The sequence below is a fragment of the Triticum aestivum genome, chromosome 5A (assembly GCF_018294505.1).
Source record: "Triticum aestivum cultivar Chinese Spring chromosome 5A, IWGSC CS RefSeq v2.1, whole genome shotgun sequence".
In the NCBI taxonomy this organism is placed as follows: domain Eukaryota; kingdom Viridiplantae; phylum Streptophyta; class Magnoliopsida; order Poales; family Poaceae; genus Triticum; species Triticum aestivum.
The window spans coordinates 634,784,508-634,797,161 of NC_057806.1; the positions used below are offsets into that span (position 1 = coordinate 634,784,508).

The following is a 12,654-nucleotide window of genomic DNA, read 5'->3' on the forward strand; positions in this document are numbered from 1 at the left end:
AAGTACTTTTTTTTTCGACTCCGCCAACCGGCCCCAAACTTTTTCCACACGTTGACATCAACGTCGGCATCACGCACGCCAGTTTGCATATTTTTCCGAAGGTCAATGCATTTTCTACGATTTTCTCATTGAAAAAGCCCCAAAACAATGGCCGGACGTGACGCAACGTTGGTTTGGTGTCCGATTTCCATCAAACCTTGCGTAGTGGCCTACGTTGCCCGTGTGCACAAGTGTGCACAGTTTCGTGCACTTGCATGCATGCGATCACGTACACCATGTGATACCAGCACGGTTTCGGTCTACCGGAGGGGGTTCCGAAGTACTTTTTTTTTACTCTGCCAACCGGCCCCAAACTTTTTACGCATGCTGGCATCACCGTCGGCATCACGCAAGCCAGTTTGCATATTTTCCTGACGCTCGATGCATTTTCCATGATTTTCCCGATGAAAAAGCCCCGAAACAATGGCCGGACATGACGCAACGTTGGTTTGGTGTCCGATTTCGTTCAAACCTTGCGTGGTGGCCTACGTTGGCCGTACCCACATGTGTGCACAGTTTCGTGCACTTGCATGCATGCGATCACCTAGACCTTGTGCAACCAGCAACGTATCGATCTGCCGGAGAGGGATTCCGAAGTACTTTTTTTCATCTTTGCCAAATGGCCCGAAACTTTTTCCACTCGCTGGCATCACCATCGGCATCACGCACGCCAGTTAGCATATTTTTCCCACGCTCAATGCATTTTCTACGATTTTCTCGGTGAAAAAGCCACGAAACAGTGGCCGAACATGACACAACGTTGGTTTGGTGTCTGATTTCGTTCAATCCTTGCGTGGTAGCCTACGTTGGCGGTGCCCACATGTGTGCACACTTTCGTGCAGTTGCATGCATGCGTTCACGTACACCATATGATAACAGCACGGTTTCGATTTATCGGAGGGGGTTCCGAAGTACTTTTTTTTCAAGTTTGATGACCTTTTTCAGAATCAATGAACTTTTTTCATATGTGATGAACTTTTTCTTGAATCCCATGAACTTCTTTCAAATCCAATTAATATCCTTTTCAAATTTGTGAACTTTTTTCAAATCTGATGAACTTTTTTTCAATCAAAAATGGAAAAAGTTCATCCATTTGAAAAGAGTTCACGAGTTTGCGAAAATTCATCATGTAAGGAAGAAAAAAGAAAAAATAGAAAAGAAAAATGAAAAAACGAAAAAGGAAAGAACAACCTAAAAAGGAAATTAAGTGATGTAGCCTACTGGATGTGCCGTTGTGGCCGAGTGGTTAGCGCGGTGTAACTTGAGACAGGAGGTCGGCGGATCGAGTGACGGCGCACGAGCCAATTTGATTTTAATTTTTCTGTTGGGCGCCCTCCTTTTTTTGGGCCGGCCCGCTTCCCGTCGCTTGCGAGCGCCAGAAGCGCCAACCGGCGCTTAATGCGCGCGGATTAGGAGCTCCCAGTTAGCGCGCGCGAATTAGAAAAAGACCAAGAGAAAAGAAGAAAAGGGTTCAGAAAATGAACTTTATCGCAGAATGGGGCGTGGCGTGGTGGTTATGGCGTGCCACACTTGAACGCTGGTGCGCGGGTTCGATTCCTGGTCGCCGCATTTTATTTTTTGCATCAGTTTAGAAAAAAAAAGGGTACGTGGGCTGCGGGTCGTCCAGTGAGAAAAAAACAAGACGTACGCGTATACGGGGAGACGGGGAAGACTTTTCTAAATATGTCGATCGTACCCCTGATTATGAAAGGTATCGTATGATCTCGGCCATCCTTGTATTAGGGGGGGTGTACCGAAGCAAAAGTGATGAAAGAAAAGGTGTATTCATCTAACGTGGAAATATAACATGGTTCCACCACCAAAAAATGCATGTTGTATGGCGTCGAAAATAAATCAGGAGTGATGTGAACCCCCACACCCCCCTCATCACAATTCCGCACTCAAGCTCTCAAGACATGGAGGTAATGTTGTATAGATAAGAGAAAACATTTCATCACATAGAAAATTGTGTTAGTTAAATGGAAAAACGATGTTTCCACTTCACGAGGAAAAATGTATGTGTCAAATGGAAGAAATGCTTCCACCACAAAAATGCATTTTGCACGGCTTGGAAATAAATTGTGGGTGAATGCAAGTTTTTTAGTTGGAAACAAATCACAAATTTATTTCGTAAAAATGTTGCATGCAAGAAGGCTGTCCTATATTGGTTTTTAAAATGTTTATTTCATATACGTGTACAAAATGTTCGTGTGTGACACAGATATTTTGTGGAATCCCGTGTGTTATGATGTTTGATAAATAGGTAGGAAGTTTTTTTTGCAAAAAAAAGTCAAATCCTGCTCTCGTTGTTTTTTTCTCTCACCGTTTCTGGGTCCTACCTAGCAGACCCTATATTCTAACCTCTTCCTTTTTTTTCTGTTCAAGGCAGCTCAAGTTGATCATTGATTGGGCCCAATAAAGCCCAGCCCGAAACCTGATCAATGGCCGGGCCGGGTCAGGCTCGGGCTCAGGCTCGGGACGGGCTTGGCAAAGCCCGAAGAAAAAATCCCAAGCCCGAGCCTGGCACAGCCCAAGTACATGAATAGTGGCATTTTTTAATTAAATTAATCATATTCAAGATATTATAATTCAAGATATTATATTATTTTATTATACCTATTTTTGAATAAAATATGTTTATATGTGCATTTCAGGCTTTTTTGGGCTTTCGGGCTGGGCTTCGGGTGAGAAAGTGGAGCCCGAGCCCGGCCCGAATGTCGGGCTTCGGGTTCGGGCCTTCGGGCCAGGTGGTCCATGAACAGGTTTGGCTAAACCGAACCGTGTGTGGTACTAGCCACCCAAACACAGGAAGCAACGCTCGTTCCATCATTTCCCACCCAAACCCTCGCCTCCGCCGCCGGCGCCGATGGGCGAGCTAGTAGAGGATCTCTTCCTCCGTCTTTGGCCGGAGCTGGTCGATGGGTCCTCCTCCGCCTCCCGCCGGAAGATCCCGCCGGCCTCGTCCGCGCCTCCGCCGTCTGCAAGCCCTGGCGCCGCATTTTCGCCGATCCGGGCTTTCGCGGTCGCTACCGCAAGTTCCACGGAAGACCTCCCCGGGAGATTGGATGATTTGCCACACTTTATTTGGAGGTTTGCTAATTTGCCCCGTTTTAGTTTGGATTAGATCATTTGCCCCATTTTTCCTTAATCTTTTGATCATTTGCCCTATTACCCGTTTTAATGAATTATTACTTATTGTAATTCAGAAAATGGACATGGAATGTCCTTTATGCCCCTATATCAGTTTTGTAATCTCCCGGTAATCAAACAGCAGATCAGAGAAATAAGATGTTAATCGCCATGCCCCATGTTCTGTGCGTTTCGTGACTTCTGCTGCCGGCGGATCGTGTATATCTACATGTATATGTACGTGAGCTACGTGAGGAGATAGCCTCCAAGAAAAGCATCGGTTGAGTACTTGAGTCAGCTGTGCAGGTAGTGTTCGCCGGAGAGTACACGGCGAGTCGGCGTATTGGGCTTGTGCCCGGGGCTGCAGATGTGATTGCAGGTGGTCTCCCTAGCCCCTCTTCTACTCCCATCTGTACCAGATATATGAGTTTACAAACAGTGGTACTCCTTCCGTCGTTCGACCAGGTAGAGAGAAGATTAGGCAGAGAAATAGCAAAACTATCGTAGGGCATAAAGGTCATTCCACGTCCATTTGCTGAATTATAACAATTAATAATTCATTAACACATGACTTGAGGCAAATGATCTAAAGGAAAAAGAAAAATGGGGCAAATGATCCAATCCTAACTAAAGCGGGGCAAATCATCAAGTCCCCAAATAAAACGTGGCAAATGATCCAATTTCCCCCTGTCCTGGGGCTCTTCCAATCGGACGGCAGCTTCTTCCCCGCCTCCGCCCTCCCCACTGTCGTCCGTGGCCTCGTTGCTGATAGGCCCCTGGACTGCCGCCACGGCCGCGCGCTCCTCGGCGGTTACAGCTGGTCCTTGAGGGAAGGGTACTTCCTTAACCTAACCGTCTTGGACCCTCTGACAGGCCACCGGCGCTGCGTGCCCTATCCGGTCGACAGGGATGTGGCCTGGTTCAGCGTGGCGGTGCTCTGCGCCGCACAAGGCTGCGACCACCACGGTTGCCAAGGAGGGCATTTCCGTCTGGCCGTCGTCACTACCAATGATGTTCAAGGAGTCACATCGGGCTGGCTCTACTCGTCGGAGACTGGTGTCTGGAGCGAGCTCACCTCTCTTCATCACCCCAATGCCCCCTCCTATACCCACCTTGCTGCGGGTAGCGTCCTTGTCGGGGGTGCACTCTACTTCAACATCCATGGCAATGGCATCATCCAGTTCCAACTTGGTACACTCTGCTTATCAAAGTTGGAGCAGCCAATCACTGGCAAGGGGCGTCTCATGACGACGCAAGACGGCGGGCTCGGATTCGCTGCTGTGGTAGATGTCACAAATCTTACCCTGTGGTAGATGTCGGGGATTTTTATGTCTTGGTTCCTACATGATGGATCTAAAGTCAGGGCGAGTCAGGAAGGTGTGTGGTCGTTCCAGAAACATCGCAACCTACATGAGGTTCTACATCCCAGGTACTATCACTTATGCGTATACATATAAACCATGCACAACCCTTTGATACAATCTGCCAGTGGCATTATTGGCACCAAGCAACATAAAATGAAAATATACTTTTTAGCAAGCAACCTTACACATGGCGACACATGTTCTCAAGAAAGATGATTCTTTGAACATCTGGATACCTAGTGTGGTTGTATTAGTACGTATGACTTGTTGGTCCTTGTGATCGGTGAGTAAGCAAAATGTACAGTCAGTTGACCCTGGTTCATCAATCAATTGATTTGATGTTGTGATTTTCTTGCATTTCTGCAGCAATGGAAGCAGCCTGTACTGGCCAGGACCAGTGAGCTGGTGTTTCAAGTGTTTTTCAAGCTCAAGTTAATGGAGCAAGCCCTCTTGTGGATGAAGGATTGAAGCGGGAGGTGGTAGTAGTGCCGTTAGATATAGTAGCTAGGATTATGGAACTTCATTTAGGAAGTTCTGCATTTTAGTAAAGACCTTTGTGGTCTTCTTGTGGGCGTGAGAAATATGGGGACACTAGCACGATAAGAAGATGGTCTTAATGGAAACCGGCAGACTGCTATGGGAAAAAGACCTGAATATCATCTAGTAGAATTCGAAGTGTGGACACTTTGGTACTTTCTAAGCAGGTGCGCTTCTCATGTCTTTGTCTCTCTGTTTTTCTACCGGCCAGGGTCTACTGCATACGCATTTCTTCACAAGCAGACGATGAAGTGTGGAGTCGACGATGCATGCAGTAGCAATTTTCTCCACAAGCAGGCCGTTGAAGCAACAACTGAACTGGTAGAGACTGGCTGTTAAATTTCTCAGCATTGTTGGAAAATGCTTGAAATCAAACTTATGTTGACTTATGTTTTGGGTTGCACGTCTGAGTAACTGTAAAACATAAAGGGGAGCGAAAACAGCTGACAGTACAAGTCCAATTCAGATTTTGGTGGGGGTATTAATCAGCTACTGACTAAACGAATGGGCGAATTAGGCAAGCTAATTCTTCAAATCAAGATCAAACTCAAACTCATCCTTGCTGTTTGATTCTCCGGAGAGCCAGAGCTGCTTCCTGATCACCAAGCATGAAGTTGCGCCGGCCGGCGGGTCCTGCTGAACTTGTGAACCCACATCGTCAGGCTTGCTCTCTACTCTCACCACTTGGACCAAAATGCTCTTATGGCAACGATTATGCATCACGGGATCAATGGGGTATTCTCCCAACATGTCCTCAGATGGTTTTTTTTTTTTGAAAAAAAACCTGGACTCTATTAATTGGAGATAACGGTTACATCACTTACATGTCCTCAGATGGTTCTGTTTGCATTACATTGTACGCAAAGATGTTACCTCGAATCAAGAAATATTTTTCACTACGAAGAATGAAAGTCCATGGAGTGGAAAAGTTGTTCGCAGAGCACTGAGATAATGTTTTATCGGTAAGGGGAAATGTGCCATCAAACAGAAATTTAATTGGTTAATTAAATAAGAAATACAATGCATTCATCTCACGATGAAATAAGTATATCGGTATATGTCCAAAAAAATGCGTCCACCATCACAAAGATGCATGTTATATGGCCCAGAAATAAATCAGGAGTGAAAGCAAACACATACCTACTCATCTAAGTTCCGAAAAAGGATTTTCACCTACTTTGTATTACAAAGCAAACACATACCTGCTCATCTAAGTTCTACACTCTAGCTCTCGGGACATGGATATATTGTTTTATCTGCAAGAGAAAATGTACCATCACACACGGACAATTGTTTTGACTAAATTAAAAGAAAATGATGTTTTCACTTCAGAATTAAAATGTGTGTATCACAAGAAAAAAGAGAGTAATGCTAGACATGCAGAATGGTTTACGGGGGTTTTACAGACTGATTAGGAATGGATGGTTGGAATGAAATTCATGGAGGCAGGCCCACTAGTGAAATTCAAGGGAGGGACAATTAGAGAAGCACACACACACCTTCATCGTCCATACCTTCCGTAAGGCAAGGCCCGTAACTCTGGGATTGTTGGGAGAAGAATGCTTCCACCACAAAAATGCATTTTGAGCGGCTTGGAGATAAATCATGGGTGAATCAGGATTTTTCTGGATCAATGTCCTATCTCTGGATCCCTAGATAAGCTGCAATGGCGTTGACCATCTCTGGATCCTACACGGCAAAGTCATGCTATGATCAATTGTTTGTCAGATCCATTGTTGATCCACATTGGGGCCTGACATGGAAAACATGGGTGCCCCCTACGAATAAAAGTCTTCCTCTGGCTAGCCTTCTAAGGACGATGATGCTAGACCGACAACCGGCTTGCTCGTGGCAGCTTACCCACAACTCCTCGTGCATCCTTTGTGATCAAGAGTCAGAGTGTATGCAACATTTGCTCAGCGGATGCCCCTTCTCTCGCCAAGTGTGCTAGGAGATCCTCTCCTGTTGTAGGCTCACAACAACCATCATCTCCGTCGATGTCCCCTTCCTCGAGTGGTGGGCTGCTTCCTTCCTCTTGACCCCGGCTTCGATGTGCAAGGGATTCACCTCCACCATCTCCCTCACTGCATGGTGGCTTTGGAAACACCTGAACGACCTTACCTTTGACGCCATTGACCCACATTACCCGCGTCACTAAAACCATCCGCGATGAGGCATGCCTCTGTGCTCGAGGCTTGTGGATTACTTAACATTTTCTCTTTGGGGTTGAGCACTCCCCCTTCATGTAATTCTTAGGTTTTGCATATCGCACCTCCACGTGTGTTTGCGAACCCGTGCCTAACCTTACATGTATCAATTCTTTGTACCCAGAGGTGGAGCCACGTTATAGCCCCGCCTGGACAAAAAATAAGAATTTATTAAAGTGATGTAAACATCCATTATTTGTGCTCCCCCGGCCCCCTCTCAAAAATAGATTTTGCATAGCTCTGCCTATCAATGAATAATGCAAGGCTTTGCGTATTTCACGAAAGAAAATACAAGATTTTCAGTTGAAAACAACTCACAAGAATTGATTTCTAAAAATGCTGCATGCAAGAAGCCATTCTAGTATTGGTTTTACATGTTTATCTCATACTCCCTCCGTTCTTAAATATTTGTCTTTCTAAAGATTTCAACAAGTGACTACATACGGAGCAAAATGAGTGAATCTACACTCTAAAATATGTCCATATACATCTGGTTGTGGTAGTCCATTTGGAATATCTAAGAGCAACTCCAATGGGGCGACCCATTTCGTCCGCCCGCGTCTGTTTGGGTCGGCGCGGACAAAAGTGATGGCCCAACGCGCCGACCCAAACGGACGCGCGTCCGTTTTTCGTCCGCAGGCGACCCATTCCAGGCCCATTTTTGAGCCGGATTTACGTCGGGGCGGACACGAGACGGACGCGCGCGCGCTCGCCCTCTTTCCTCACCGGGCCCGCTGGTCGGTGGCACATTGGATTCACACTCTCGCCCGCCTGCCACGTCGCCGATGCCGCCGGCCATTTTTTCTAGATAAAAATGGATACATAGATAATTCTAGCTGCGGGAGTCCTGGATAGGGGGTCTCCGGACAGCTGGACTATCTCCATTGGCCGGACTGTTAGACTATGAAGATATAAGATTGAAGACTTCGTCTCGTGTCCGGATGAGACTTTACTTGGCGTGGAAGGCAAGCTAGGCAATGCGTATATGGATATCTCTTCATTTGTAACCGACCTTGTGTAACCCTAACCCTCTCCGATGTCTATATAAACCGAAGGGTTTTAGTCCGTAGGACATACAATCACAACATACACTCATACCATAGGCTAGCTTCTAGGGTTTAGCCTCTCTGATCTCGTGGTTGATCTACTCTTGTAACACTCATATCATCAGTATCAATCAAGCAGGACGTAGGGTTTTACCTCCATCAAGAGGGCCCGAACCTGGGTAAAACTTCGTGTCCCTTGCCTCCTGTTACCATCCGGCCTAGACGCACAGTTCGGGACCCCCTACCCGAGATCCGCTGGTTTTGACATTGACACTAGCGTACACAGATAAAAAGAAAAGACCACTACTCATCAATTTCTAACTCCGACTCGGTAATGTCCTCCTCCGATGTCTGAATGTAGGTGTCAGCATGCCTCGTCTTCAAAGTCCCAACCCGCCGTTTCTCGTAGCTTCAATTTCAATTGAGCTGCCTGCTTCCGCGAACGCTTGTCCTCCCGATAGGCGGCTCGCTCCCTCCTCCTCGCATCCCTCTCCGATCTCAATTGCTTGTAGAACTGGCGCTCGTCGACGATGTCCTGCGGGTAGCCTCCACGCCACAGCACCAAGGCTTCCACGTCCTTCTCTGCGATGGCGAGGCGACGCTGCCGCCTCCGGTGAACACGACGATCCTCGTCGGTGAAAAGCCGCGGGAGAGGCGCCAGATCCTGCGCCCGCTGGCTCGACACGTTGGGAAAATTCATATCCCGACGAGGCCTCAGGAGGCACCACGCTGCCGCGTCGTGTGCGCGGGCCGCCTCCTCTGCGGTGTCGAAGGTGCCGAGGGCGAGACGTTTCTCGCGAAACCAGATCTCGGCGGAGAAGGCGCCGGAGCGGCGCTCGCGGACTCCGCGAAAATCCGAAGCGTGTAGGCGGTGGATCGACATGGTGGCGCAGAGACGGCGAGAGTGGGCGGCCGACAGAGTGTGGAGAGAGCGCCTTCTTTTATAGCGAGCGCCGGCCGCGGCGCGCGCGTGAACCTTTCCCGCGCGCTGGAGCGCCAAAACCAGCGCGCGCGAACCTTTCCCGCGTGCTGAAGCGTCAAAATCAGGGCGACGACACGATGTTAAACGCGCGCGGTCATGAAAATGGGTCGGCCCGTTGGACGCACTGCCGACCCAAAACTAAAAGAGGGCGGACGGCCCAAACGGACAAAAAACGGATAAAAACGCCGTCCGTTTGGGTTGGCCCGTTGGAGTTGCTTTAAAAAGACAAATATTTAGGAACGGGGGAAGTATATTTTTGAAAAAAAACATGTGTAAACCCGAGGGGGGGTGGGGGGCGAAATCATGTGTGTTACACATATAGTTTTTTCAAATCCGTGTTTCATTTTGAGCCAAAAATCCGTGTTCACTAACAATGAAAAACTTCGACCCGTTTTGAATCCCGCTCTCGCTGCTTCCGGGGCCCACCTAGCAGACCCTCTATTCCAACTTCCTTTTATCCTTTGTTTGGTGGTGGGCGTGGCTATCTGGCGCGCGAGCGTTCCAACGCTCGTTTTCCGACAGTCTTCAATTTGGAAAGTGGCTTAACTTACGTGGATTAATTAGGGATGGTTAATTAGAGGCGGGCCCCCTAAAAATCAGGGGGGCGGTGATTAGTGTTGATTTGGGTGGGGCCGCCTCCCTCTTGCCTTGCCTAGCCTTTGCATGTGTGTGCGCTGGAAGTCTCACCCGGTGGGCCTTGATGAAAAGATTTGTCGGCTGATTAGTTGTGATGGACTAGATCGCCCGTTGTAGCGACCGATCGCTAGGAAGTCGTTTCGCCTTTGTTTTTCTTCAAGCCACGCAGCCAGCACACAACACAACACAGCAGACACACACAGGAAACCTCACTCGCTCCGTACAGTGCCCACACTCCTCCCCACCAAAACCCTCACCTCCGCCGCCGCCCGCCGGCGCCGATGGCCGAGCTCGCAGTCGCAGAGGACCTCTTACTCCGCCTTGCGCCGGAGCTGGTCGACGCGGTCCTCCTCCGCCTCCCGCCGGGAGAGCCCGCCTGCCTCGTCCGCGCCTCCGTCGTCTGCAAGCCCTGGTTCCGCATCCTCGCCGATCCGGGATTCCGCCGCCGCTACCTCGAGTTCCACCGGACGCCCTCCGTCCTGGGTCTCTTCGAGGACGACGGTGCCTACGTCCGCACCTCCGCCCTCCCCTCCGTCTACCCTGGCCGTGGCCGCTTGGTCGACAGGCCCCTGGACTGCCGCCACGGCCGCGCGCTCCTCGCCCCCTACAGCCGCTCCTTCAGGGAAGGGGAGGCCGTCATCCTGACCGTCCTCGACCCTCTCACTGGCCGCCTGCGCCGCGTGCTCTCTCCGGTCGACGAACATGTGCTCTGGTTCAGTGCGGCGGTGCTCTGCGCCGCGCAAGGCTGCGACCACTACGGTTGCCAAGGAGGGCATTTCCGTCTCGCCGTCGTGACCACCGATGATGCAGGAGTCACGTCGGGCTGGCTCTACTCGTCGGAGACTCACGTGTGGAGCGAGCTCACCACCGTTGGTCACCCCGAGGTCGCCTACTGTGCCAACCAAGGTGCGCCAAGCGTCCTTGTCGGAGAGACACTCTACTTCAACATCGATGGCATCATCGAGCTTCACCTCGGTAAACTCTGCTTGTCAAAGTTTGAGAAGCCGATCGCTGGCAAGGGGCGTCTCATGACGGCGCAAGGCGGTGGCCTCGGATTCATTGCTATGGTGAATGTCACAAATCTAACCATGTGGTCAGGGGAGGCTGGAGCTGGACCGAAGGGAGCCATGGAATGGACAAAGCTCAGGATAATCGATCTTAGGAAGCTGCTCCCTGCCGGGGCTCTCATGACCCAAACAGTTGATTATGGGATTAATGGCGTCGCCGAGGGCACCCAAGTCATATTTGTGAGCACATGTCTTGGTTCCTACATGGTCGATCTCAAATCTCGACAAGTCAGGATGGTGTCTGGTCGTGGCAGAAACATCACTCCCTACATGAGCTTCTACATCCCAGGTACTAGTATTACTTATGTGCATATATATAACCCTGTACAATCCCTTGACACGGTCTGTTTGTGGCACTAAGCACTATAAAATGAAAAATATGTTTCTTAGAAAGTAGCGTTACACATGACGGCGCACGTTGTGCTCAAGAAAGATAATTCTATGAACATCTGGGCTTAGTTGTGTGTTTGGGTTAGTGCCACTTGTTAGTCCTTGTGATTGTCGGGTAAGCAAATTGTACATTAAGGTGAAACTGATTCATCAGTCAATTGATTTTATATTATTCTGATTTTACAGGTTTTATATATGTGGCGTGCACATATATAAACCCTGTAAAATCCTTTGGTACAATATGTCTGTGGCACTAAGCAATATAAGATGAAAATATGTTTCTTAGCAAGTAACCTTATACATGATGATACAATTTTGTGCTCAAGAAAGATGATTATATGAACATCTGGACTAGTGTTAGTGGTGCGTTTGCGTTAGTGCCACTTGTTGGCCTTTGTTATTGTTGAGTAAGCAAAATGTACATTAAGGTGAACCCGATTCAATAATCAATTGTTTTTACATTATTCTGATTTCGTGCATTTCTACAGCAATTAAAGCAGCTTCCACTAGCAAGGGGCAGTGAGCTGGTGCTTCAAGTGTTCGCCGGGCTGGAGCAAGAGGGAGGCGGTAGTACTGTTGTTAGATGTGGCACAAGTGTGGCTCTGGATCTGCAGTGAGATCATCACTTGGTGTTAGTTTAGTAGGGCTATGGAACTTTGTTTAGGAGTGTTGCGCCCCCGCTTGCATTTTGTAAAGACCTTTCCAGTCTTGTGATCGTGAGAAGTATGGCGGCAGCAAGCACGGCGTGATGATGGTCTAACGGGAACCTGCTGACCTACTATGGCAAATGACCTGAATATCATGTCTGAATTCGAAATGTGGACACTGGTACTTTTAAGCATGTGTACTTCTCATGTGTTGTCTCTGTTTTTCATCTGAGATCTAAGCTGTTACTCCTGGCCCTCATACTGCATTCATTGGCATTTCTCCACAAGCAGATGGTGAAGTGTGGAATTGACAATGCACACAGTAGCAATTTTCCCCACAAGCAGACCATCTGCTCTGGGGACTGGTAGTAGCCACCGGCATCGAAGCAACCGGACTAATAGAAACTGCCTGTTAGATTTCTGGAGAAATGCTTCAAGTCAAACTTATGTTTACATATGTTTTGCAATATACGTGTGAGTGACTGTAAAACATAAAGGGGAGCGAAAATAGCTGACTTCCTAAAACACCGCTCTTTACATGTGTTGGTTCCTACATGTCTTCTCTGAAAGAATTCATGAAATGACTCTGAAGTCTGAACCACCTAAAGGA

General features: G+C 48.4%; 1 protein-coding gene across 1 annotated transcript; it reads left to right on the forward strand.

Annotated features, from left to right (window-relative positions):
- The first annotated feature begins 10,147 nt into the window (after positions 1–10,147).
- LOC123108086 (uncharacterized) lies at positions 10,148–12,251 on the forward strand. Its single transcript, XM_044529943.1, has 2 exons — positions 10,148–11,296; positions 11,886–12,251. Exons 1-2 carry the CDS (start codon positions 10,222–10,224, stop codon positions 11,918–11,920), a joined length of 1,110 nt encoding a protein of 369 aa, XP_044385878.1. The 5' UTR covers positions 10,148–10,221; the 3' UTR covers positions 11,921–12,251.
- Positions 12,252–12,654: the final 403 nt, after the last annotated feature.